Here is a 10,490-nt window from a genome sequence, read left to right on the forward strand (position 1 = left end):
CAATCTTTTTGTCTTTTTCCTCCTTTTCGTATCCTGCTCCTTGATGTCTCATTTCGAATTTGTTGTTATCTACCCATCTTTTTAATTGAGCTTCCCCATAGGTTTCCACAACAAGTCCCTCCTTACCGTCCACTCGGTCCTTCAGGAAACATCCTCCTGCTAACAGCGACCTCCGTAAGTAAGTCTCCCATTTTTTTCATCACCATCTGTTTCCAACAACTCGTCATCCCTTCCCGGCGCCCCCACCACGTTCGCCACAATAGGCAATTACTACCTCCTTCCCGTAACTCTCGACTTGTACTCTGCGCCCCCAAAAGACCAGCGGGGCTGAGCGAAGGGGAATGGCGCAGGGATTTTGGCCGTTGTGCTTTGCTGCATCGGCGGAAGTCAGAGGTAATGTCATAAAGGGAGAAGTAATATGTGCGCGCGATGACATCTTGGAATGGGTCGAGGCTGGGATCAGTGTCAGGCGGGTGGGTGTGTTTCCAGGCGTCACGGATAGGGAACTACGATATGGAAGCAGGGAAAAACAGCCGCAAATGTTCGATAAGGGCACGAAGAAGCCGTATCTGTTGGGGGTTGGCGGTGGAAGGAATTGACCGGCTGGACGGAAGGATCCAGAGTAAAACAGAATGACGGTCAGAAAAAGCGTCTGCCCTTGCAGGTTACATTCACTGGACGGTGGCTGACCGCGGTCTGTTGGCAAACCTATACCTATTATCGATTATACGCCTAACAAATGCACGAATTACTCACTGATTAGTACTGATAGGGTGATATAAAAGCGCTTCATAGGATCATCTTGAAAGCTGGGTCTCTGTCGTCCCCACAGCCTTCGTATTTCTCATACTTCCCAGCGGCTTTGTCCTTGTTGATCTTGTTGCACCAAAGCACATTGGCGAGGACCCTGCAAAGCGTTAGCAAGCATGCTCTTCTACCCAACCGCGCAACCAGCACTTACGCAAACCAAGCATAAACCAGCAGGCCAAGGAGGATCGTGTGCCCTCTGTGATACAAAGGTCCATCCTTTGGAGGATAAACAAAAGCTGAGATGAGCCTTGGTCAGTGGACGTACTTAGGTAGATAAGGTATATGCGAATACCTACTAGCCACGAAACCGCCCGCGTTTCCAATAACAAGCTGCAAAGCTGAAGTGGTAGCTCGCTTGTAGTGCCCAGCAGAATTGTTGGAGTTCCAAACGAGAATGCATGGTATGCTGCTGTACATGCCGATCGCCATCAAGGATGTCATAGCAAAGCGAACATGGGCCGAAACGACATTGGCAATAACGGCGTAGCCAATGATGGCAATGGGAACAGTGAAGAGCATCATGACGCCCCTGAGTTTGAGGCGATCAGAGGCAAATGCAATGAGAACTACACGTTTGTGTCAGCTGTCAGTTGGACAGAAACCGAAAATGATATCTACGGAACGGACCTGTGACTGGGGTGGCAACTGCGTATGGGATAACCGACCACAGTTGGGTCTGGTTGGGGTTGGATGTGATCTTCAGATCGTTGAGAATGGTTGGGAGCTGAGGCATGTCAGTAATCTTGGTCTCAAGAAGATGGAAAGCGCAGAGCGCACGGCAAACCTACAAAGAGACCAAAGCTGTAAAGCCCCGCCCCGAGGGAAAAATACGCGGTAGCTGTTAGCCAAACTTGAAGGTTGAAGACGCCACGGTGAACTTCAGACCACTTGAACCTTTCCTCTCGTTCCAGAACGTGACTGCAAGGCGAGACCAGTTAGCTGAGGATAACTACCCACACATTCTGTCCGCTGTCTTACTTGGTCCTATCCGCGGTGTCTGCGCCAGTGTCTCCTTGGAGCCTCCTCGCAGCGTATTCCTTCTCCTCCTCGGTCAGGTAGGGAGCAGTAGTTACACTGATTGGAAGCAGGAGATATGCCACCAGACCTGCCAGTATGGTCTGAAGACATCATAGTTTTAGTCTCGCCCTTCACACAGCTTGCACGGGTGTTAAGGGCTGAACTCACCATCAACCCTTCGATGATGAAAATCCATCTCCAACCCTCCAACCCACCACGTGGACCAATAGCAGAAAGCCCCCGCGCTAAAAGACCACCGAATGCACCCGACAAAGAGGCAGCCGTGTAGAAGATACCCATTCGCAGCGCCATCTCCTGGCGGGTATATAGGCCGGAAAGATAGAGCACAATCCCGGGGAAGAGGCCGCCCTCGGCGATGCCCAACAGGGCTCGCACGCCGATGAAGCTTCCAAAGTTCTTTACGAATCCTAAGCACATGGTGATAACGCCCCAGACGATGGTGAGCAGGGGCAGCCAGATCTTGGGCGTAACTTTTTTTAGGAGCAGATTGCTCGGAAGTTCACTAGTGGAACGTTAGTGATGAACCAGTATAGGTTTGTGTTAGTTGTAAGCGACGGTGGTGTACCTCGCAATGTATGTGGCATAGAAGACTGCCAGACCCTGCGCGTACTGGGTATTGGAGAGGTTAAGATCCTTTTCAAGACCGATAATTCTGGCGTTGCCGACGTTGGCTCGATCGAGGAACGAGCAGAGAAAGAGGAGGGAAAGGACAGGCAGAACCCTGTGCTTTTGTCAGTTAATGACGTCTGTGTCCATAAAGACCCTTCAAGATGGATGATAGACGGAATTAACTACCTTGTGTCCATCTTCCATAATATCCGTCTCGTCATATTGCGATGGTATTCACTGTCGGAGACGGTCCTCTCCATCTTCTCAATGGAGGGCCTCTCACCCATCTTGTCGGCATTCGAAGCATGAGTGTTCGAAGTCATGTTTCGAAATGTGCGGTTCCGTCGTGTGCGAAGACTGTGAAGATGGCCAAGCTTGCCAAGCTGGAACAAGCTTTTATATCATCATCGAAGGGGTGACCGTAAAGTCGCGAACTTGCCGACCACCCTGATGCAGATCAATAAGCTAGGCCTAGATCGTACATACTGATTGGTCTTGTATCACTTTGGAAGCTCCGAATCCGCTCCGAGTCTGGGGCAATGTTACGCCTAGAGGTCGATCGCTATTTACGATCATCGGTAACTTTTGTAAAAAAAAAATGTCAGGATACTGAAAAATAACAACCTTTTTTTTCTTCCTTACGCTGCAGACTGGTACACGACCCATTGAAATGGCGGTAATTACGGGAAATGGAAATTACTGCAAAAACGCGCCAACAGTTTAGAGTTCAGCTGAGTGGACAGGGAGGGCGGTGTACGACCAACGTTAACTGTTTGTGGTACTGCAACCAAATATCTTTTGTGGAGCGGTGTTTAGGTCTTCTGCGTGTTCCAGTCTTAGGTCTGGTGTACACTAGTCGTACAGAACTTTGTTGAATTGTTGAGGCTGGGTAATGCTGAACGAAAATGGTGACTGTAGTAGGTAGGTGGTATTTTCAGGGTCGCAATCAAGTGAGGATGTCGCATTTCGTGGTGGAAGGTGGCGGCAGTCGCGATGAACCAGTCGGCAGTCGTGGTAAAAGCTTAACGGCTTCCGCGTCGGCCACCGGCATTTGATTGTCGACGCAGGACAATGAACTGAATGAGTGGGGAAAGCGTCTCCATGTTTATCAACGCAGGAAAGAACAAACAAGATGTGAAAAGATAATCCGTTGTGCGCCCTTCCGTCATCACAGCTGCAGCAGCTCCCCGCAACCCTGGCCCGATCCCGGCAAGCGTTCAAAGCGTGGATTCCCATCGCAATGAGGTTCTAAACCATGTCATGGGTCAATGACCTGAAATGTGTCTCTCGCTATGTGCGACCAAGACGAACAAGTAGTGGTTGATGGAGGAAGCAAGTTGGGAACCCGACTGTGCTACTGCAGCGAAAAACAGCATCGAGAGTGATATCTCATCTAGACTGTGCACGACCTGTAGCGGCAGCGGGCGCACCTTGCGCTTCTTAGATCACACCGTGACATACGACTCGGCGTCGGCAAAGATGAAAGAACGGAAGTTGCTAAAGAGGGACGATTTTGTTGACTGATATCACAAGTTGGTTGGGGAGCTGATTAATGTTAGGCTCAAGCCGTTCATTTTATTGGTTTCGGGTGTAGAGCCGGTGGCCTGGCGGGCATCTTGGCAGGATCCACTTTTGACTTCACCTCATGGCACCTTCCCGACGGACCCCGGCGACATCGACCTCCTTCCCTGTCACCGAGAACATAATCAGAAGGCGAGACAAAGTCATAAAGGTGTAGTATTAGGTAAGCTTGCAACAGATTCCTGGAGATGGGGTGCATTGAAAAGCTGCAACGGCGAAAGATCCACGCTGGCCTGTGAGCCTTGGCGCGAACGAAAGTCTCACTGCGACAGCGGGAAGCCGATCTGCTAGACTTCAAGTTGTCAACGTCGCCCTTTGCCTCTGGTACACAACATCTACACCACAGAGACTGCGCGCGAAGCTAGTAACTATACATATCTCAACCCCCCCCCATGAAATGAACCGTTAACTTGAGCGCCTCTGTGTGGAGAGCGGAATCCCAACTCCCCCGATAACATCCAGCCCCACACCGGCACCGCGCGGGATCCGCTACTCACTGCAGGTGGTTCAGGTCAGTTGGAGACTCCATGGCGGACATCTCTCTTTGTCTTTAAACAGTCGATGATTGTTGCGCTCATCCGGATTTCCAACGCCAAAGTCCAATAATCTCTCCGTCCCAGAACGATCCCGATCCCAGTCACAGGCGCGATCACCGAGCACCGAGTCTGGATCCGGGTCCAGCAGCCATTCCACTACCACCATCACCTCCACGCCATATGCCCGTTTTCTCACCGACCGAACGGCTCAACGAAGCATCTGAACTTTCTAGCGTAATAACAGCCATAGGAGCCGACTGTACCGAACAAGATGCCGGCAAGCAATCGACGCCACCGACGGTTTTTACGGCAGATCTTCGCTTTAGGTTGCCAGGTCTCTCATCTCGGCGGCTCGGCCCCGATGCCAAGGCCTTGGTGCTACAGACTTATTTTGACCGTGCAAAGGCCTTCGCTAATCTCGATCTGCTTGACCTCAACAACATTGTGATTGTCCAAGCCCTATTACTTATGACCGTTTTCTTGTTGGGTACACCCTTTCCTCAAAGATACTGGGACTCTGTTGGTGTGGCCTGCCGACTTGCTCAGGGTCAGCAGGACCTATGGGACGCCCACCATGACTGCTCATCTTGATGAGCTGGCATTACCGTCCATTGCCGAACTTCATGACGTAGAGCCTGACCGCCTGAATAGACCTTCGTCGGATAGTATACCGTCAAAGATGTATTCCTACATATGAGAGACGCGTAAATTCCATCATATCCTGGATCACGCTGAACGACCTCATGGCGGTGGGACAGGAGAGAAGACAAGTTATTGTCACCCAGCGAACAGCCGCAGGTTCAGAGACGAGGCGGAGCAAAACGGCTGGGCTCACTCTGCCTTGTCGCTGCGCAAGCGTCATGGAACGTTGAAGAACCACGCCGAGGAGTACCTTGGTGCTTTGATAAAACCGAGATCACCTGGAATGAATGCAACATAGAGGTATTTGTCATCGTTGATCGCCTGCACCGCACTCCCGAATCCGAGAGAGAGGCCACCAGCTACATCTGCGGGTGTTTCGATGGACATGTCTTGGGCGTGCGCTGGACGGATTCACGCGCTCACACTCGTGATTGTAAGGATCAAGATACATTCTTCGACGCTAAGGAGTACAGGCAATTGTAGGCATCTGCGCTTGCCATGGTCTCAATTCAATGCACTTACCGTAGAGACTCGATAGATTGGCACATGGCGAGCCCCAGCCCCCTTTGGGCTCCTGACATCAATCAGCATAGGTACGGCTTGTGTGTATGTAGAGCCCACGAGATCTCTCTGCACCTGTGCGAGCGTACCTGTGCTGCGTCATGCAATGCAATGAAAAATAAGTTGAGCGACACTTCTATTGCTGAATCTCCCGGTGAAATATGCATTGTGCGCATGACAGTGTGTGGGCGTTGCGTTAGCTGTTATAAACTGTCAGTCATGCTCGCCAACCCACGATACTTTGGCCTTCTAATTGTACTGAACTATCGTGAAAACGGACACAATCTGAACCGGACCCGGACATTTTTCTCTCCTTCTTCGGAAGCCAAAACGTCATGAATATTTACTGAGGAGTGTGTGCTTCGCTGTCATTGCACCTGCCACTCCTGACTGCTGTCTGATTCCAACAAAAAGAAAGAGCGTCAAGTGTCTCCTCGCCACAGCGACAACTGTTCCACTCTTTCCCTCTCATATTTCATTCTTGTACCGAACCTTCAGCACTTTTCTTCTCCATCAACACCCAGCTGCTCGCATCTTCTCCATTTTCATCGACGTATATCCAAGGTTAGTCCCATACATTTGAAGCGACTGTAGGATTGAGAACATCGGTAAGGCCTCTTCCTCCTTCTTTGCTCGGTTCCGGACACTTTCTCCTTTATGCCGGCATACCTAACACTTTCTAGCCTAATCACCCTGCCTCCGCCAGACTTTTCATCCAACAGCGTCAAAACATGAGTTTCCAGGCCGGCAATACCGACATTGAACGCCTCTTCGAAGAGGCGTGGAGCAAAAGTTGGTACGCCCGCTACAGATGCGCTCGGAGGAACTTTGCAGGCGCCTGGATGGGGCCCTGTGTTCCCGTCGAGATCGTTGACCTTTGGAAACGTCGCGACTGGTTGGACCTACTCCACGGAACCGGTGGAGTTCCGGCCGCCAATAGCTATCGCGTCATCATCGAGGCCTTGAAGACCATGCCCGAGTTCGAGAAGGAGATAACAGGCCACCTGTGTGGATCCGTTCCTATGGAAGATATGCCATTGCGCGACAGGCCGGATGGGCCATATTGGGGCGCCACACGCGCTTGCAACGTACTACACAAGGATGTCCTCGATTTTGAGTCCCAGACTGTCAAGGACAGGACCTTGAGGTATGTTCCATGATTATCATCCCCTTGAGAATCAACAATCTCAGCTTGTCATTAACGCCTATATGACTTTGAACAGTGGCCTCTACGTCGGTCCGTACGCTACCGCACCAGGGAGCGGCGCCGACACACTGAAGGACGAGCCTCCCGTCACAATCGTTCCGGTTTCCGAAGAACAATAGATCCCGCCGGGTCAACCATTTTTTCTCGCTCACGCGGACATTCAGTCCGCCATCTACGGCTTAGTTGCCAAGCTAGTGAAGGTCAGCGAGCGGACAACAAGCAACATTAACTTCAAGCAGTGGGAGCAGCTATCAAGCTTTGACCCAAAGAAAGAATTCGGCAACGTGAGCGAATGCATGGTCGTGTTATGGCAATGGATAAGAACGAGGAAGCATGTGGTTATCAGGGCTTCAAGGAGATCTTGGAAAGCTCCTCAAAACGCTGCTAGCATCTTCTTTGAGTTCAAGGAAAGCTTACTTGTGTAAGGCATTGCGAGAGTGGTGTTCAGAGTTAGTTTTGAAATAAGAACTTCACTTTTACATGCCTCGTGACAAGCGACTTTTGGCTGCATTTGAAGGTTGATTTCTATGTGAATGGAACAGTGAGACACTGATGAAATCTTTGGAATGCCATCGCTTGTACAGGCCTTCTCCTCAGGCTCGGAAGAAATAATTAGGCAAGGTTCAAGCAGCAATCTCTCATGCTGCCCACGACCAGATGATCCACGGAAATCACAAGCCTGCCCATCTATCACGCACACCTCGCAGACCCAATTTCGAACCCCCAGACACAAGAATCCTCAAGCATACCTCCATTAGAACCACGCGAGACAACAAATCCATATTCTTCCAGCAAGGAGAAAGCTTGACGGCCATCATGAACTACCGCCCTTACTCTTCCTCCCCCTCCATTCCAGCTTCCCCACGCTCTCCTTCCCCTTTCATTCTCCTTCTCCCTATGCGAACCAGACAACCCTAAGAGTCACTGTCCCAATTTCTCCTTCCTACTCCCGCTCATGGTCCCGGCCTCCAAGCCTTAGCCCCATATATCCTCCAACCTCTTATCCTCTGCGCGAGGCCAGCACAGCCGGGTCGAACGAGAGGTTAAGAAGATCGGACAGGGGCATGGAGACTTGGAACTTTTTCACGCTGGGAAGTCGATTGGAAGGGGTCAATCTATCCATGGTTGCTTCAGAACATACGCAGGAGGTATCAAGCAGCAACCCCAATCCAACTTACTTCGTTTATTTTGATGAGTGGTGAGGACTTCCTCTTTCAGAAACGTTTTCATGATGAATCCCACCAGGACCGATACTGTCTACCAGGCTGGCAGGCTGAGTCTCATACTCTGTGCCCAAGGAGCCCCTTTTGCGCGCCCTCAATGCGAATGGAGCCCTGGGGATGAAGAATTGCCCCAGCTGGCGTCAGGGTTAATGTTTAGACTAGTCTTTGGAGGGGCCGGTGAACACTTTCGGAACAATCGGATTTGATATTGAATGTTGGGCTGAAGGTCATCGGGACCGGGAGTCTTGACTGTTTAGCTCGAAGGGAAGAAATGTCCAGCGCTGAGAGTGCTAAGATAACATGCACCTGGCCCCATGTAGCGTTTAGAGGTATGGTCAAACGGGCAATATTATGGAGTCCCCGAGAACACTCGCTCATTCGGCATTATGCCCAACGTTCAGTAGCGTTCTAACTTGTATTATTTCAAGTTGATCTTGTGTAGTTATTCCAACTGCATCTGGATATTCTCTTATCATTCCTTGAGTGAAGTGGAAATTCTGAACCCAAGGGAACAGCCAGGAAGGACAAGGGCATCGCGATTAGCGCTGAAGCTACAGTGGGCTTATCGCGCCGTCCAGTTGACATGGTCCCAGTTTCTGCTGCAGGAGGCCCGGTGATGATCCACTTTCCATCCTTCATGGATCAACGGGCACTTCCCCTCTCCGCGTTTGCATGTGCCTTTCCCCTCTCCGGCTGAGTGGCTGTTCGTGGGGGGTCAAGTACTTTTTTTTCCATCAACATAATCTTTTACTTTTACAATGGAATCGACGTCCGGATTTCAGTCCTTCGGCCTTTGTCCCACTCCTTCCACTTACTGCAGGTGATCCTTCCCATTCCATTTGCCCAATCCCATTCTCCCGCACAACTTTCCGTTCCTGATTTTCCAACATGTCTGACTACGACGATGACTACGATTACGACGACTACGACGACTATGAAGACTATGATGACTACGATGGCGAATATGACGACGCAGGGTACGATTATGGCGACTACGATCACGATGAACATGACCATCATGGAGCCCATGATCATGACGACCATGATGCTGGCGGGGATGCAGTGGCGGAGGAGTTGACGGCGGGTTTTGCCGTTATTGAAGAGGTGGAAGATCACCATGATCAGGGCAGCGCTTTCGATGGCAGTGTCCATGAGGAACACACCGGTTATGCTGAGCTCGCTCATTCGGATGATGGCTATGAAAATGATGACGATCAAGTCCCTTACTATGGAGTGGTTTCTGGTGGTCCCAGCTATGTTCAAGACCACGATGATTATCCTACATCGCGCTCCCAATCGCAATACACTCCCTCTGCTCCTCGTGGCTCCGCAGGCTACCCACCATTTGCAGCGAATGGTATGATGGTTGATCCCCAAAGCCACGGCGGGTCCTACAGCCAACACCCTTCATCAAGAAGCAGCGGCTATCAATACAATGGCAACCACCATGGTTCTGGCAGATGGAAGCACGGAGAACAATATCAACAACATTACAGTGCCGAATATTACGATTCTGTGACGAAACCGGCTTATAGGTAGGTTGAACTCACACATCAGAACTTGCCAATTTCTTAGTTGCCAGGAGTGCTTGCTTAGAAGGAGCCACACCACTCTAACAGTTGTCGACGATTCACAGGCTCAAAACCCAACCCAGCCACCAGACCCACTATTCACCTTCAGCTACATCCCACCGCGATGGGCACGGGGGAAGGCACAGATCGGACTTTGAATACTTGCGAGCGTGGAGCGGAAGGCACAACTTTATGGCTTCCTATGGCTTGAAACCTGAACCCAGTGGATATGAAGAGTCGCGGACTATCATGAACGCACTGAGAGACTGAGAAGCTCAAGGATATGGCAGCAGCTATCACTCAGCTTTGGCCACGGCGAATTCTCCGCGGGTCCATCCCGCTGCAGCAAGAAACGAGGCTACAAACTACTACCCGAGACACCATGGGTGGTGGTAAGATCAACGGCAGGACACGTCTTACCTGTTGAAGTGGAAGGATGGAACGAAGAAATTTGGTAGTAAAATGACTTGATTGAAGGAAGAAAGAAGAAAGGAGTGAACGTAAGGTTCACGAGTTTATATACATGACTAGAGTGGATCGGATACCCTTAATAGCCTTCGATAAGGCTAATAGAAGCGATATACTTCAATACTCCCCCTCGATCCAATCTAGGAATCGCTTCCTTCCTTTTCAAGTGCCTTGGTGCTGGAATCTTACAGGCCAGTAAAAAACCCAGTGGGAAAAAAGTCTCTACAACCAACACCTTTCAAAA

General features: G+C 50.6%; 3 protein-coding genes across 3 annotated transcripts; 2 read left to right on the top strand and 1 right to left on the bottom strand.

The window, feature by feature from the left end:
* Positions 1-789: 789 nt before the first annotated feature.
* Positions 790-2,737, bottom strand: NEUTE1DRAFT_85576 (uncharacterized protein; the record flags this gene model as incomplete). Its single annotated transcript, XM_009854888.1, has 9 exons — positions 790-907; positions 962-1,046; positions 1,107-1,376; positions 1,438-1,534; positions 1,599-1,728; positions 1,789-1,928; positions 1,996-2,350; positions 2,414-2,569; positions 2,644-2,737. 9 exons carry the CDS (start codon positions 2,715-2,717, stop codon positions 790-792), a joined length of 1,425 nt encoding a protein of 474 aa, XP_009853190.1.
* Positions 2,738-6,508: 3,771 nt separating this feature from the next.
* Positions 6,509-7,103, top strand: NEUTE1DRAFT_102783 (uncharacterized protein; the record flags this gene model as incomplete). The annotated part of the gene is made up of 2 exons (XM_009854889.1): positions 6,509-6,924; positions 7,001-7,103. The coding sequence occupies 2 exons, from the start codon at positions 6,509-6,511 to the stop codon at positions 7,101-7,103; spliced, it is 519 nt and encodes a 172-aa protein (XP_009853191.1).
* Positions 7,104-9,095: 1,992 nt separating this feature from the next.
* NEUTE1DRAFT_85577 (uncharacterized protein) lies at positions 9,096-10,094 on the top strand (the record flags this gene model as incomplete). Its single annotated transcript, XM_009854890.1, has 2 exons — positions 9,096-9,742; positions 9,844-10,094. 2 exons carry the CDS (start codon positions 9,096-9,098, stop codon positions 10,046-10,048), a joined length of 852 nt encoding a protein of 283 aa, XP_009853192.1.
* Positions 10,095-10,490: the final 396 nt, after the last annotated feature.

Source organism: Neurospora tetrasperma (genome assembly GCF_000213175.1).
Source record: "Neurospora tetrasperma FGSC 2508 unplaced genomic scaffold NEUTE1scaffold_5, whole genome shotgun sequence".
In the NCBI taxonomy this organism is placed as follows: domain Eukaryota; kingdom Fungi; phylum Ascomycota; class Sordariomycetes; order Sordariales; family Sordariaceae; genus Neurospora; species Neurospora tetrasperma.